This window comes from Chrysemys picta, chromosome 22, assembly GCF_011386835.1.
Source record: "Chrysemys picta bellii isolate R12L10 chromosome 22, ASM1138683v2, whole genome shotgun sequence".
NCBI lineage: Eukaryota > Metazoa > Chordata > Testudines > Emydidae > Chrysemys > Chrysemys picta.
In genome coordinates, this window is record NC_088812.1 from 7,950,581 (window position 1) to 7,967,390 (window position 16,810).

The 16,810-nt window shown below is 52.8% G+C and overlaps 1 protein-coding gene across 1 annotated transcript; it reads left to right on the plus strand.

The window, feature by feature from the left end:
- The first annotated feature begins 392 nt into the window (after positions 1–392).
- On the plus strand, positions 393–9,969 carry ASF1B (anti-silencing function 1B histone chaperone). Its single transcript, XM_005296066.4, has 4 exons — positions 393–603; positions 4,068–4,183; positions 7,348–7,524; positions 8,359–9,969. Exons 1-4 carry the CDS (start codon positions 495–497, stop codon positions 8,554–8,556), a joined length of 600 nt encoding a protein of 199 aa, XP_005296123.1. The 5' UTR covers positions 393–494; the 3' UTR covers positions 8,557–9,969.
- The last annotated feature ends 6,841 nt before the right edge of the window (positions 9,970–16,810 follow it).

Consider the following 16,810-nt stretch of genomic DNA (forward strand, 5'->3'; position numbering starts at 1 on the left):
CCCCACCGCGCCCCTTGCTCTGTCCAGCCGCAGCCCCCCCTGTCCCTCCGTCCTCCCCCGGACACCCCGCTCGGCTCTGTCTCATCGCCCCCTTCTGATTGGTCAGACTCTCTTCCCCCCTCCTCCCGCCTCATTCGGCCAAGCGACCTGGCTGGTTATTGGCCATCTGTGGCCCCAAAATTGGCGCTCGCGCTGATTGGTGGGGAGGAATGTGAGGCGGACGCGGATTGGTCGCATGCGGCTCCCGGCAGGGATGGAGTCCGGAAAGCCGATTGGCGAAGGAGGGGAAGGGCGTGGCGATTGGCAGGAAGTGAGCGGGCCGGGCGGGCATTGGTCCCGGCGCGAAGTGCGGTGATTGGTGGGCAGTGGCGGAGGCAGGCGGCTGACGCGCGCTGATTGGTTGGCTGTGCGCGCGGCAGCGGCAAGCGCGCGCGGGCGGCGGGGCTGCTTTGTGGCGAGCGGCGGCGGCGGCGGGTTCGGGTCCCGGCGGCGGCATGTCCCGCGTGTCGGTGCTGGGGGTGTCGGTGCTGGAGAACCCGAGCCCGTTCGGCCGCCCGCTGCGCTTCCAGGTGCAGTTCGAGTGCGGGGAGGCGCTGCCGCACGGTGAGTCCGGCCCGGCCGGGACCCCCCCCCCCCGGCCGGCCCCCAGTGACGGCCCAGCGACCCCCAGCCCCTGACAACGGGGCCCCCGCTGCCCCCCGCCCGGGGGAACCGGCTCCGGCCCTGGGACCTCTGAGGCCTGGGAGCCCCCCCCCATAGCCCCCCCCCTCACTCCAGTGCCGGGGGGGCCCCTCACTCCCATTCTGCCCGGGCCTGTAGCGAGACCCCCCCGCACGTGCTGGAGGCGGGGGGTGGAGGGGTCGGGGTCTCCCCATCTGGCTGGGGGGGAGGGGGGCTTTCTGGGACAGGCCCTTCCCCCCCCGTGGGACGGGGTCCATGGCAGGGGACCTGCCCTGCGGGGTTGGGGTCGGATCCCAGGGCGCCTGGCTGAGGAGTCGAGGCTGTTCCCCCGATATGGGCCGTGCCTGCCCCCCTCTGCCCCAGCGAGTGGGGGAGGGGGGTAGATACACCGGGTTCAGGAGCCAGGACTCCTGGGTTCTGTTCTCTGCTGCTGACGTGCTGTGCGCTCTTGGGCGCGTCCCTTCCCCAGCTCCGGAACAGGGACGGGGCTGGTGCTGGCCCAGCCCTCCTGGGGGATTAACTCGCTCTTGTCTGCAAAGCGCGGACAGCATGTGAATGCCAAGAAACGCTGGGCATTATTAAAAGGCAGGAGGCTGCTGGGTTCCAGCCTGGGTCAGGCCCTCAGAGGCCTCAGAAGTGGTGTAAATGCCTAGACAGGAGCTGCTGCAGGAGCTAGACGTGGCCACTCCGGGGAAGTGAGTGGGAGGTGAAAGCAGGTGCCTGTGGAGGAAACCCCTCACGTTCTGCATCTGATCCGCACTCAGCAGGCTGCAGAGAGCCCTTCGGCGTTAAAGTAACTTAGCTAAACTATCCTGTTAACCCGGCCAGCACAGCCATGCCCCTTACCAGTGAGGATGAGACTCTTACCTGACTGCCCCAGGGAATTCTGCTTGCAAATTTCTGTTTGCTTGGTGCCAGCTTGTATAAACATCAAGGCTTCAATGGTACATTATGCTGCTGATAGGTGAGAATCACATGTGCCCAGCGTTTCTGAAAAGCAGGCCACACACATGGCTTGATTCTGTGGCCAGATAAACCTTCTGGTGTAGAGACTCCTAGGGGCAGAAACGTCTGCCTTTTGCAGATCGTGGTGTAGCCAGAACTAATTTGGCCCAATCTTCCTGGGTTGAATATTTGCCAGCGATAAACACGTGAATGAGACATTACTTAACACAGCGAAGCGATGGTGCTGAAAGAATATTGGCAGTGATGTTTCCAGTTCTTCATGTGCCCTCCCCCACTAAGATTTCCTATCTAAAAGACCCTAACCCCCCTCCTGTCCCTTCTTCTTAAAACAGCCCATCAAGGAAAAGGGCCCTTAGATTGCAGTTTTAGAACCATTGTATTAAGAGATCTGAGTGCTTCTGAGGCATCTCTGGAGGCCGGCTCCTCTCCCTGAAAAAAGGAACCCAGGGGTCGAAGAGAAACTTTCCGAAGGGTGTGAGGATAATGCGAGACGTCAGACTGCAGAGTGGTATTGTCAGGAAAGCGTAGCTTGCAAAGCCCTTTATGGCCTAAGCCTGAGCCTCTTAACTTCAGGAGGTGTCAAAGCTGTGGAGGGGCAGCAGCCAAATCTCTCTGCTGTCTTTGGGGCTGAGAAACTGGCATGTCTCATTGGCTTGACGGTTTCAAAATAGGCTGTTTGCAGAGTCTGAGCACAGCCCCGCTGAGTGGGGGCAGCGGGAGCGCCGACGAGCTGTTGGACAGCCTCAGAGAAGATGGACGATCATCCAGATACGGGCAGCACCACCCGCTGCATGGCCTGCCTTACGCTGCAGCTTGCCCTGTGGGGGGATCTTTCTCCAAACAGGAAGGGCCGTGCTGCTCTGGGAAACCTGTCTGCCAAATCAATTGGATAAGCTTTCCAGTGCACTGGGGGGAAGGGAAGGATCAGTCCTCCATCAGACTGAAATTCCTTGCTCTTAGGGGCTTGTGTGGAATCGTCCCCCACTACTCTCTATTCTGGGAAGGGGACTTGAGGGTATATGCTGCAGTTTGTTCCTCAGGGAAGGCTTCCCTGCGTTAATAAGCTACTCTAGCCTATTATGTAATCTCTGGCTAACGCATCCCCTCTCTTGTAAATTACACAGCTTCTGTATGTGAAAAGCTGCTGTTTCTGATTTGTTTTGAGAAACGATGTATTCCCCTTAATCCAAACTCCCCCTGCTGTGTGGCATCACTCTGCCTGGCAAAGGCGGCCCTGATCCAGTCTCCTGGGAAGTATTTACATGTTACATGGCACGCTTCCCTCGGGTGTGGAAGTGGAAACTGCCCGCCTGCCTATACACACTTCTAGCTTGATGTCTGTGCATGGGGGCATAGGCCTGGCATTGGCTCAGGCTTGGACACGCCTGAGCGCCTCTTAGGTTTGGGTACCAGGCTTTGGCAAAAGAAGGCAGATCCTGCTCGGAGCTGAAACTCATCCCTTTGAATGGACAGCTTGGCAACCCTAGTTCCTGTGCCTGTATTAACTTGATTTAAAACCAGAGTTGAGCTTAATGTAAATGAAATTAAGAGCACACAGGAGGTACCATGACCCAGACCCCATTGTGCCAGGCGCTGTACAAACAACAAAAAAGAAGCCCCATCCCCAAAGAGCTTCCGATCTAAGTATCGGACAAGGAACAGCAGATGGAACTGGACAGCCAGATGGGGGCTTGTAATGAAACCATTCTGGCCATAACTGGTGCAGCCTTGAGTGCAGACAATGCTTAAGAAGATCCCTTGGCCTTGGGTCATAATCAGGAAATCTCTCATGAGCTTTAAAGAGCAAAGTCTGCTCTTCGTAACCGAGTCTGGCTCCCTTCCCACTGGGGCTGCACCTGTCGGAGACTCTGGTCGGTGTTTTGGTCTCACCTCTTGCCAAACGATCTCCCATCTCTTGTTGGTGGTCTACAGAATCTAACCTTCTGGGGTCCCCTGTGATCCCTATCCCTCGAAGAAAAGGGTTGGCAGGAGGAAGGGAAGGAGTTTGCAGCTCAGTGGATGGTTTCATGTTTGAGGTGTTTGCCGGGGACTCAGGAGATCAGAATTTGGTTCTGGGCCATGCCACAGAGACTGATCTTGGACAGTCCCTTAAGATTGCCGTGCCTCAGTGTCCCTGTAAAAGGGCATAATAATCCTTCCTTTGTCTTGTCTGCTTTGTGGTGGTGTCCTAGCGTGTCTGGGCAGTGCCCAGCACAAAGGGGTTGGAGTTTGTAGGTGGTTGTGGGACACTGATAATTAAGTTCTGGCTGGGGAACACAAGAGTCAGGGTCAGACAGTCATGTTGGTGTAAATCTGGGTGTTGTGCTCAGTTACGCTGGCATAAATCCAGAGCAGAATTGGTTCCCCAGCATTACTCAAGGGCTGCTGCCGATTCTCACCACGCTCCCCTTCCCTTTCAGACCTGGAGTGGAAGATCATCTATGTGGGCTCTGCGGAGAGCGAGGAGTATGACCAGGTGCTCGACTCTGTTCTGGTGGGACCCGTCCCAGCTGGGAGACACATGTTTGTGTTTGAGGTAAGAGGCAGCTGCGGGAGACATGGGTGGGGCTAGAGGGCCTGGTCTGGGGCTAGGAAGTGATTGGATGGGTGAAATGCAACCAAAGCAACTGGGGACCCTTAATCTGCAGGAGTATTTTTGGGTGGGGAGGCAGGGGAAATGGGCAACGCCTTGTTATGGTGGTGAAGACCCTTCCGAGTGTGATGTCTGCAGAGAGGAATGTTAACCTGTGGGAATCAGGAAGCGAATTTTTTCCCCCAATGTGGTTCAGGGTTATTTTTTGTCCTTCGTCTTAAGCATCAGGGATTGACCACCGCTGGAGACAGACTGTGGACAGGGTGGGCTGGCACCCTGATGGAGTACGGATTTCTCAGATGCTTGGCTGGTGGGTCTTGCTCCCATGCTCAGGGTCACACTGATCTTCAAGTTTGGGGTCGGGAAGAAAACTCTCTTTTCCACCCAGCAGATTGGCAGGGACCTTGATGGTTATTCGCCTTCCTCTTCAGTGCGGTGCAGGGGTCCCTGCTCGTCTCGTCTGGTTAGATCTCACTAAATCAATTCCCAGTCATTGCAGGGGCCTTGGCATCGCCAGCACCTCAGTCCTTCCTGTTTTCTTCCATAGAATCATAGAATATCAGGGTTGGAAGGGACCTCAGGAGGTCATCTAGTCCAACCCCCTGCTCAGAGCAGGACCAATTCCCAACTAAATCCTCCCAGCCAGGGCTTTGTCAAGCCTGACCTTAAAATCCTCTAAGGAAGGAGATTCCACCACCTCCCTAGGTGTAACCCATTCCAGTGCTTCACCACCCTCCTAGTGAAAAAGTTTTTCCTAATATCCAACTTAAACCTCCCCCACTGCAATTTGAGACCATTACTCCTTGTTCTGTCATCTGGTACCACTGAGACTAGTCTAGATCCATCCTCTTTGGAACCCCCTTTCAGGTAGTTGAAAGCAGCTATCAAATCCTCCCTCATTCTTCTCTTCTGCAGACTAAACAATCCCAGTTCCCTCATCCTCTCCTCATAAGTAATGTGCTCCAGCCCCCTAATCATTTTGGTTGCCCTCCGCTGGACTCTTTCCAATTTTTCCACATCCTCCTTGTAGTGTGGGGCCCAAAACTGGACACGGTACTCCAGATGAGGCCTCATCAATGTCGAATAGAGGGGAATGATCACGTCCCTCCATCTGCTGGCCATGCCCCTATTTATACAGCCCAAAATGCCGTTAGCCTTCTTGGCAACAAGGGGACACTGTTGACTCATATCCAGCTTCTTGTCCACTGTAACCCCTAGGTCCTTTTCTGCAGAACTGCTACCTAGCCACTCGGTCCCTAGTCTGTAACAGTGAATGAGATTCTTCCGTCCTAAGTGTAGGACTCTGCACTTGTCCTTGTTGAACCTCATCAGGTTTCTTTTGGCCCAATCCTCTAATTTGTCTAGGTCCCTCTGTATCCTATCCCTACCCTCCAGTGTATCTACCACTCCTCCCAGTTTAGTGTCATCTGCAAACGTGCTGAAAGTGCAGTCCACGCCATCCTCCAGATCATTAATGAAGATATTGAACAAAACTGGGCCCAGGACCGACCCCTGGGGCACTCCACTTGAAACCGTCTGCCAACTAGACATGAAGCCATTGATCGCTACCCGTTGAGCCCGACGATCTAGCCAGTTTTCTATCCCCCTTGTAGTCCATTCATCCAGCCCATACTTCTTTAACTTGCCAGCAAGAATACTGTGGGAGACTATATCGAAAGCTTTGCTAAAGTCAAGGAATAACACATCCACTGCTTTTCCCTCATCCACAGACCCAGTTATCTCCTCATAGAAGGCAATTAGTTTAGTCAGGCATGACTTGCCCTTCATGAGTCCATGCTGACTGTTCCTGATCACTTTCCTCTCCTCTAAGTGTTTCATAATGGATTCCTTGAGGACCTGCTCTATGATTTTTCCAGAGACTTAGGTGAGGCCGACTGGCCTGTAGTTCCCCGGATCCTCCTTCTTCCCTTTTTTAAAGATGGACACTGCATTAGCCTTTTTCCAGTCGTGTGGGACCTTCCCCGATTACCATGAGTTTTCAAAGATAATGGCCAATGGCTTTGCAATCACATCCGCCAACTCCTTTAACACCCTCGGATGCAGCGCATCTGGCCCCATGGACTTGTGCTCATCCAGTTTTTCTAAATCTCCCAAACCACTTCTTTCTCCACAGAGGGCTGGTCACCTCCTCCCCATACTGTGCTGCCCAGTGCAGCAGTCTGGGAGCTGACCTTGTTTGTGACGACAGAGGCAAAAAAATCATTGAGTACATTAGCTTTTTCCACATCCTCTGTCACTAGGTTGCCCCCCTCATTCAGTAAGGGGCCCACATTTTCCTTGACTTTCTTCTTGTTGCTAACATACCTGAAGAAACCCTTCTTGTTACTCTTATCATCTCTTGCTAGCTGCAACTCCAAGTGTGATTTGGCCTTCCTGATTTCACTCCTGCATGCCTGAGCAATATTTTTATACTCCTCCCTGGTCATTTGTCCAATCTGCCACTTCTTGTAAGCTTCTTTCTTGCATTTAAGATCAGCAAGGATTTCACTGTTTAGCCAGGCTGGTCGCCTGCCATATTTACTGTTCTTTCTACACATTGGGATGGTTTGTTCCTGCAACTGCAATAAGGATTCTTTAAAATACAGCCAGCTCTCCTGGACTCCTTTCCCGCTCATGTTATTCTCCCAGGGGATCCTGCCCATCAGTTTCCTGAGGGAGTCAATCTGCTTTTCTGAAGTCCAGGGTCCGTATTCTGCTGCTCTCCTTTCTTCCTTGTGTCAGGATCCTGAACTTGACCATTTCATGGTCACTGCCTCCCAGGTTCCCATCCACTTTTGCTTTCCCTACTAATTCTTCCTCGTTTGTGAGCAGCAGGTCAAGAAGAGCTCTGCCCCTATTTGGTTCCTCCAGCACTTGCACCAGGAAATTGTGCATTTTCCAAAAACTTTCCTGTGGCATTCAACCGTTGGGTCTCCCATAGTTTGGTTTGATCTGGGCAGTTGGGCTTGGTGATGGAGAGAGGGTCATACAGGGTGATCTGGTCGTCCCTTCTGGCCTTAAAAACTCACCGATGTGACTGGCTCTGGTCCCCCTCTGACATGCTCTCTGATCTCCCCCTCGGGGCGGGGATGTCGCTTCCTTTCCAGGCCGAAGCCCCCAACCCCAGCCTGATCCCTGAGAGCGACGCAGTGGGGGTGACTGTGGTGCTCATCACCTGTACCTACCTGGGCCAAGAGTTCATCCGCGTGGGCTACTACGTCAACAACGAGTACACGGACCCCGAGCTGCGGGAGAATCCACCCCTCAAGCCAGACTTCTCCCAGGTACCAGCAGCTGGCAGAGGGGGGCTCTTGACTCATGCCCTGCCCTGTCCATGGGGTCTTTGTAAGGGGCCCTTCGGGCCTTCTGGACAAGGAGGCTCTTGCCACTGTAGAGTCCTGGTCCGACCCAGCTCCTCACGGGGTGTGGGGGAACTAGGATCAGGGAGCTCTCTGACGCTCTGAGCCCTAGTGCGGCATTACAAGCTCTTGGTCCATGCCTGGCTAGGGAAAGAGTGAGGCTCGAGGTCCCTGGCTAGGGGACTGGGAGTCAGGGCACCTGGGTTCCCTTCCTGGCTCTGCCACTGATTGACTTGTATGCCCTTGCCCAAGTCACTTCCCTGCTACGCTGTGCCTCAGTTTTCCCCTCTGTACAGCAAGGCTGTTGGTACTTTAGACCAGTGGTACTCAAACTTTGTTTACTGGTGACCCCTTTCACATAGCAAGCCTCTGAGTGTGACCCCTCTTATAAATTAAAAACACTTTTTTTATATATTTAACACCATTATAAATGCTCGAGGCAAAGCGGGGTTTGGGATGGAGGCTAACCGTTTGTGACCCCCATGTAATAACCTCGCGACCCCCTGCGGGGTCCTGACCCCCAGTTTGAGAACCCCTGCTTTAAACGTTTACTAAGCTAAGGAAGAAAAGCCTTGACTCCTGGTTATATCCCAGCACTGTCCAACCCTCCCATCTCAACTGGCTCAGGCCAGGGTACGCTCTCTGGGGGAAGGCCCTACTTCTTATCCTTTAACATGGGGGGGCTGGTAGGTGTCTCTAGGCCCCAGATGGCTGTATAACAAGCCCTGCAGCTGTCTGATTCCTCCTCCCTCTGCTTAGCTGCAGAGGAACATTCTGGCCTCCAACCCCCGCGTCACCCGCTTCCACATCAACTGGGACGGCCCCAGCGACCAGATGGAGGACATCGAGAACGTGGACCCGGAGCCTGAGGGCATGCTGTCTGCCAGCTGCACCTCCGCCAAGGGGCCGGGCACTGCCCTCGGCATCCTACCTGAGAACTCCATGGACTGCATGTGATCCGGGGCACGGCCAGACCTGGACACGGGAGCGCAAGGATACAGCCACTGCGTGGGGAAAGGGATCTGACTGGCTTCACGGGGGCTGCATCCAAGTACTACGGGGAAGTGGTATCAGCGGGGAAACCTGGACATGTTCTAGTGGGGTAGCTAAAAGGTTAATGCCTCTTCCTAACCAATGGGGTGTCTGACTGTGGCCCTTCCCCTTAGCCTGCGTGAGGAGATTGCGGGCACCTGCTTTGCAGTTGGGCTAGGGAGGAATGGGAGCTGTAGGTCTGCTGGGCTCCTCCCCCACTTTCGCTGGCTCCGTAGGAATCACTCTAGACAAGCACTTAGTGCCACTCCCCCTGCATCAGGTCCTCCGCTCAGGGAGCCCCTGGGCTTGGGTGGCTTGCCGGGAATGTGAGCCAGCTCCCTTGGGAACCATCCCCACTCCCGCGGTGACCCAGCTCTGCTCCTTCCAGGGCTGCTACAGCCATGACATGCACCTGCCTGGTATCCTTGGCCGCAGTTGAGGCGGGCCCCCGTCAGACCCCTCCTTCGCTGTCTCTAGCTGGGCAGGCGTATGCTCTCCCCTCCAGCCCCATGCTGCCCACTGTGGCTTTCCAACACTGCTGCTGCTCTGTTGCCTGGGGGTTCCTCCTCCTGGGAGCATCCCAATAACTCTAGAGCAGCTCCCTCCAGCTGGAGGATTGAATCCTCCTCCCCCAGGGGGGCATCAGACAGCATATCATCCTAGCCATGGCACATCATGATCCTACCAGCTCCTCTGGGGCACAACTTGCTCCAGCATCTCTCCTGGCCTCTCCTGTATACAGCCCTTCCTGGGGTGGAGGGGCACCAACGTACAGAGCCCTTGTGATCCCATAGCTTGATCTCAGGGGTGGAGGTGCGCACCCCCGCGTGGCAAAGAGCCGTCTGATCCGCATTAGGGTGCGTTAGAATCAGAGCCTCCTGATGGATCGACTTCCTTCCTTCACCCTCAAGAAGAGTCTGCGATAACGCCGCTCTGGCAACACCTACGGCTCTGGTGTGTTGCGCTAGGAAACCCGCTTCTGTTCCACTAGACTGATCCATCGCTCTTAGAAAACATCTGCAGCCTGATCCGGAATGGAGCATGCCCCTGCCTAGCCGGCTGTGGGATGGAGATCCTAGTCGCTCTCTAGAGTAAATGGCCAGTTACAAACCCAGCTGGGATCTTGAGCCCTCCACCAGCCTCCATGGGGGAAAAGAGAGATTATTTGGGGGACTCGCTAGTTCAGTTCTGTTCCGAAGTGCCCTGTTCTGACCTTGTCTGTTTCCCTCTCTGATGTGGTAGGAGTCTTCTTTGCATACATTTTTTTTTAATTTTTTTTTTTCATTTTAACTATTGAAAGTGTCTTAAGTCAACGTAGGAATAAAGCTCTTGGAACGATTTGCTGTCTCATGCAGTGGAGCAAACGGCGTGGTGTCAGCGCAGGGCCTGGCAGCCCAGCCTCACCCCTTCCTTCATAGTCATGGTGCTGCTGGCTGGGAGCTATGCCAGCAGCGTTCTTCAGCAGCAGCACGGTACGGTACGGTCTGTCAACTGGTGAGTCATGACCCTGAGGGTGGGGGGTCCTGAGACTGAAAAATCTTATTGCCGTCTAAAGCAAAGAGAATCTCACCCCCTGACCACCTATGTACCAGTCCTCTTCAAGGTAAGTATCCTGCCAGCCTCTCCACGCACATGCGGGCTTAGCATTATCCTCACCAATGCTTTTTTTATTCTTTATAGTCAACATGAGAGAGGGAGGGAGTCATGAAAATTTTTGACTTCAGGTAAGGGGTTGCCAACCTGCAAAGTTTGAGAAATGGGTGTGGTGGATGGGACACGAGTCCTGGGGTCTATTCCTAGTCCTGCCACTGACTCTGTGTAAACTTCGGCAAGCCCCTTACCCCTCTGTGCCTCGGTTTCCCCTCCCACTCTTTGTCTATTTAGACTGTGAACTGTATGGGGCAGAGGCTGTCACACACTCTGTCTGTGCAGCCTCTCAGTTGAGACTTCTAGGCTCCACAATAATGCAGCCTGCGTAGGCCTGGGTATGTGCCCTCTTGTATGCTTTATCCATCAGCTGCCAAGCGTGTTCTGCCTGTGTCTCCCAGGTTACATTTCAGTTCCTGCCTAGGTGGGAGAACTGGCGAAAGGCTCATCACAAGAGGGAAAGGTGAGCTGGCGAGCTGTGTCCACACTGGTGTTGCTGCCACCAGGGCAAACCTCAAGTCCAGGGGTGTAAAGCCGTTGCGCAAATCATGTCTGGGGGTTGGATTCTCCCTTAAAGCTGTGCTTTGTGCATGGGAAGTGTAAAAATGCTACTAAATTAACATGCAGTGGTGGCGTAGCCATGTTGGTCCCGGGATATTAGAGAGACAAGGTGGGTGTGGTAATATCTTTTATTAGATCAACTACTGTTGGTGAGAGAGACAAGCCTTTGAGTCACACGGCATCTAGAGCTCTGTGGCTCGAAAGTTTGTCTCGCTAACAGAAGTTGGCCCACTACAAGATATTACTTCACCTACCTATCTTATCTCGCTAAATGAAAATGGCAATGACCATCCCCAGCTCACACTGGTGTACATGACTGCCAGGTGCATGCTAGACAGGTGCACCGGCTTAACGAGATTTGAACTCTATCGTTAAACCAGGGCATACCCCAATGGAAACACATGGCTTAATTTGCCAACGTTCCGGTGCCGGCTAAATCTGTCTGAGTGAGGTTTAAACTGGTTTAAGTGTGTCTACATTAGGGCTTTGCATCAGTTTAACTAGATCATTTTTAAATCTAGATGGTCTGTGTCTGAACATCTTAAAATCTTGCTCAGTGTTTGTACAGCACCTGGCACAATTGAGCAGTAAATAGCTGCGGCTTTCTAGGGCATGGTCAGACAACATCCCATCCTGGATATGTGATCCCAGCATAGACAAGACCTTAAACTGTGTCAGACCCTTTGGTGTTTTGTAAACACCTACTGAACATCAATGAAACCTCCAGCGAGGAAGCATTCCTCTTTAAAGTCTCCTTCTCAAGAGGCTCCGTCACAAACTTTCCTCTGATCTTCAATCAAAACCAGGGGAAGCCCCAGCTGAGTGTTTCTGATTATTTCTAAGGCTTAAAAAAAAAAAAACAAGCAGTAAAACTTCCAACTTTTCAAGCCTGACTTCTCCATCAAAAAAAGAAACGCGCCTGATTTTATATGGATCTTTTCAAGGTCACCTTTGTATTAAGCTCTGTCTGAGTCCAGTAAACGTGACTAAACTCTGTGCTAGAGGATTTTTAGAACTTTCTCTGATGCTTTGCTTTAGCCCCCGAAGCTGTACAAGAAACTGTTTTTGGGTGCCCGAGGGAGGATTTAGGGACAAGCATCCATTTTTTCCCTTTTTTTTTTTTTTCCTTGCACATCTTTCCAATCACACCCCCCCAGGGATTTCCTGTTGCAATTAACAAGCTTGTTTTCCAGCAAGGGAGAGGACTGATACCACCATCTACGCAGCAACAGCCCACTAGCTGAGTGTATTAAAAAGGTTAGTCGGCTTCCTCTGAAGCATCGGATATCACAGCAGGAGCTGAGATGGGCTTAATTATCTACTCTGCTATAGGAACTAACGAATCACTCTGGCTAATGACAAACAATTGCTGTGGACCGAAAGAAGGCCTTGATCTCATGTATGCATTCTTCTGCCCCGATGGGGTCCTAGGGAAGTGTGTGCGAGGACTGAGGAAGGATAGACTAGCAGTTAAGACACTGGACTGGGCTACCCCCTTGCCTGGCTAGTTCTGAGTGTGGCACAGTGCAATTCACCTTTCACTGTAAACTACAAAGGGGAAAGCAAGTATTAACAGGCCCTCTCTGCCGGAGGCATCATATTATACCCCTGCCCTCTTGTGCCCCAGGAGTGGGGCGGGGGGGAATGTGAAACAGCAGATCCTCGCTTTGCCAGAGGACTCTGCCAAGGCCGGTGGAGACTTGAACACTGATGGCTCGTGAGACTGCAACTTGGGCTGTAGTTCTCCCAGCTGAGGTTGGCGGATGATTTAGGTGGGCAGGGAGCCCCTGCCTGCAAATCCTTAGCCACCAATCTCTGCTTGGTTCGCTTCACATGACTGTGAGGGATGTAGGCTGGCAGGGCACCCTGCCCTACCCACCGATCTCTGCCTGCTTCCCTCCTTGCACCAGTCGTTCACTTGAGCCAGGCCCCTGGAACGTCCACGGATGAAGAAAGGGCCTGAGTTGATGGCAGCATGGGGAACAAACTCCCTCCACTGTGCTTTGCATCAGGCCTTCAGTGAGCAGCCGCCAGGAGCTACCAAGCCCTGACAGAGGAGGAAAATTGCTGCCTTTTGTTGTGTTTGCGGTTTGTTTTGATCTTGTCTAATGGGAATCCCGCCGGTGGCACCGAACCAGCCCTCCAGCACAGGAGGAGCGGCCTGAGCCCTTAATCAAATGCTTATTTACCAATCTGAGCCTAGTCCCCAACACTGCAATTTCCTTTGTCTGTGCTTTGGCAGGCAAGGAGCAGCCAGGAACTCCCAGCAAGGCAGGGAAAGTGCATTTCCCCTTCTTGGCGAGATGTCGGCTTCCATCTCTTCCTTCCCTGACTCCATTCGTGGGATCAGACCCAGGGTCCATACAGCCCGTTTTCCTGTCTGACAGGCCAGCATCAAGCAGCTTAAGAGGACGGTGGACGTACCCTGCGCTGATGGCATAACCAAAGCATCCTCTGAAGTTGCAAGACTTAGAGGCTAGCTCATGACCCTGGGAGGATTTAGATCTCTTGTTTGCTGCTTAAATCTTCTTTGTTCTCGCTCTGGATGGTCTCATTAGCCACGTAAATGTCTGATCTTTAAAGTAATAATAATCCTGCTAAGCTCTTGTGTTCAGTATCCAGTGGCAGTAAGTTCCCCAGATCACGTGGGGAGGAATGGAGTATTTCCTTTGATCAGTTCTGAACTTGTCACCTTTCAGTACTACAGGACGGGGTGTTCAATCTCACCCTTTGCTGCGCGAAAGGTGAACCCCACAGCAGGGGTGAATGGGTTTACTGCCTCTTCTATTTCTGCTTTGTTTTTGCTTCCTGATCATCAGACAGCCGGAAGGATCTCTTTCTCTTTACATGAGGAATGTGGGTTTGTCTTAACTTATTTTTCCTGAAAGGCTGCATGGGCAACTAGAGAACTGCCAAGAATGTCAGATCGCAGAAGCCATGCTAGGGCAACCAGACAAGTTAGAAGAGGAAGTGACTTTTTCCCCACTTGCTCAAAACTTTATAATGCCTCTTTGACTCTATGGCCGTATGGCCACTTGGGGGGAAAAGAAGTCTCTGTTAGAATTCGACACACAGTTCCATTGAGGGCTGTGAAATCACCATGCTCACACTGGAGGACTTATCTCAGCAGTAGCAAGCAGCCACCAGAGGGGGAGAGCTGGGGACTGTTCCCAACTCTGACATTGATCTGCTGTGTGATCTTGGTCACGTCATTTCTGCGTTCGTGGTTCCGCACCCGCCCTCTACCCTTTCTATTTAGATGGGAAGCTTTTGGGGCCAGGGATTCTCTCTCACGAGGTGCATGCATGTGCAGCACCTAGCACAATCAGGTGCTGATCTCAGTTGAGGCCTCAAGCTGTTCCTGCTGGATCACTAATGATATTCCCAAGGAGAAAATCAAGCAGGAAAACTCCTGCATTTAGCGGGGTCTGGGTACCCCAACTTTTCAGACTTCCTTCCTCCATTGTAAAGAAAGAGCACCCCACTCTTTCTGGCAGGCAGCTCAGTGTTAGTGGGTCAGTCTAAAAACACTGAGCCGCTCTCGCCCTACAAAAATCAGACACTGCTGTGCAGGTGCTGTGAGCCTGATGCCAGATCACCTTGCAGTGTCAGGCTAGCTTATTTTAGGCATAATGGAAACTGACTTCTTCTTAGCCAGCAGTGTGGTGGTGCTCTGACCACACAGGAGACCTGGCTACCATTCTCCGCACTGCTGCTGGCTGTCTGGGTGACCTTGGGCAAGTCACTGCCCTTCTGTGTCTGTTTTCCCAGCTGTAAAATGGGGAAAACTTCCTTTGCAAAGTGCTTTGAGATTTATGGATGAAAGGTGCTATGTAAGTGTTAGATGGTGGTATTTTATGTAGGTGATAGATAGACAGACATCTATCTATCTATCTATCACCTACATAAAATACCTACATAAAACTACCTTTGGAGTTTTACACTTATGTTCCTATCTTACACACAGATTAGATAAAAACCTTAATTGTCTTGCCACCAGGTTCTAACATAATGTGACTGTTTCTTGAAATTCAGAACTCGACAAACAGAGAGAGATAAAGCAGGCTGCTCCCCAAGGCAGCAAGGCATAACTCACCGCACCTCGTTCTAGGCTGGTTCATTCTAGACTGACTGCTTGCATGCTTCCCTTGGGAGCCTTAAACCCTGCAAGCAGGATCAGGAACCCCACCCTGTTAAAATGACAGCTTGTAATTCCAAAAAGTCCTCCATACACCAAGTCACAGTTTCAGGGCAACTGCGCCTGTATTCCTGCTTCATGGCCCACCAAGGGCTCCTACTTTAGGTTTTTGGCTCCCAGCTGTCACTTCTCTTTAGAGGACACCCACATCAATCTCCCTCCTGACCAGGGCCGGTGCTACCATTAAGGCAAATTAGGTGGTTGCCTAGGGCGCCAAGATTTGGGGGTGCCAAAAAGCGGTGCCCCCCATTTTTTTTAACAGCGTTCCTGGGCTGCCGGTGACGCGCTAAAACATGCGGCTCAGACTCCTTCTCCCGCCTCCCAGACTTGCAGCGCCAATCAGCTGTTTGGCGCCGCAAGCCTGGGAGGGGAGGAGAATTAGAGCGGAGGCAGCGTGCTCAGGGAGGAGGCGGAGCAGAGGTGAGCTGGGGTGGGGAGCTGCTGCAAGGCTCCCCGGGTGGGGGGCGCCTCAGGGTGGAGGGGGGGCCGGGGAGCTGCCGCAGGGCGAAGGGGGGGGGGGGGGCGGCGCAAGGTGGAAGTTTCGCGCCCTAGGCCAGCCCTGCTCCTGACCAGAGGTTTCAAGGCTTCACAGATCCCTGCATTATGCTGTGCGTTCCTCAGCAACAGACCGCCCAAGAAGGCCAGTGCCTGTGCTTTTGCTTTCTCTCCGAGGCCCAGGGCCGGTGCAACCCATTAGGTGACCTAGACTGTCACCTAGGGCGCTACAATTTGGGGGGCAGCGACCGCAGTGGTATTTTGGTGGCGGGACCTTCTGCCGCCTCTGTGGGGGACGGCATTTGGGGGCGGGATCTTCCGCCGCCTAGGGCGGCAGAAACGCTGGCGGCGCTCCTGCCGAGGCCTGAGACGAGTGCCTTGCCCACAGGTGCAAATTGCCACTCACTTCTTTCTAAGCAAGCATGTTTATTCTTAAGGGAAAAGCATTCCAGAGAAAACAATCAAAGCATCTACACCCATCCTAAAGAGCTCACCAGAGGTCTCCCCAACTCCACTATGGGGCTCTGGCAGGTTTTAGTCCTTCAAAGCCCCACAATAGCTTTTTTCCAGTGGTTACAACTTCATCCATCTTCGATCAGGAACCCAGGCTGGGCCAATCAGCTGATTCTTTACACAGCTTTGGCCTTTGCTCTTGGCCTTCTGCGGCAGGTCCTCGGCAGACGCTGCCCTTTTCCACACACAGCTGGGTTTTTGAATAAGGAGTTGGGGAAATTTGCATTAACGTTCCCTTCTATGGATTCTCCAGGAAATCCACTTTCAATGTATTGTCCCAACAGTCCATAGTTGTCTGGCATATTTTTAATAGTCTTTTGAACTCCCCAGTCTCATCTCTGTCACATCTGCTCCCAGAGAGGTTATATATAACCCCAGCCCCCAATAATAAACAAACTTCTCAAGAATATTGCAGGAAATTGCCGTCTCTGTCTCACACCACATAAGCAGCCACCCAGTCCCGTAGGGTCTGAGCATCTTCCATGGAAAGTCCCTAGTGGGCTTCATGGGAGCGCTAGTTCTCCAGTGTGGGGGTAAAACTCAGGGCTAGGGGGTTCTTTGGGTGTGATTTTGTTTTTATATATATATCAGAGGGGGATCAATGTTGTCATTTGTATGATGGTGATACTAGACTAAGCTGCTTGTGGTAGGGATGGTCTTTTGTGTCTAGCCTCCTAGGCATTACCACAGATGGGAAGGGCTCTGTTGAAGGGGGAGATTTAGGCCCCTTAAGCATAACCAATATGTACCTCAAGTTCTGCAGCC

Coding starts and splice junctions, on each gene's coding strand:
- ASF1B (XM_005296066.4), top strand. CDS start 495: ATGTCCCGCGTGTCGGTGCTGGGGGTGTCGGTGCTGGAGAACCCGAGC. Junction 604..4,067: donor CGGGGAGGCGCTGCCGCACG/GTGAGTCCGGCC, acceptor CTTCCCTTTCAG/ACCTGGAGTGGAAGATCATC. Junction 7,525..8,358: donor TCAAGCCAGACTTCTCCCAG/GTACCAGCAGCT, acceptor CCCTCTGCTTAG/CTGCAGAGGAACATTCTGGC.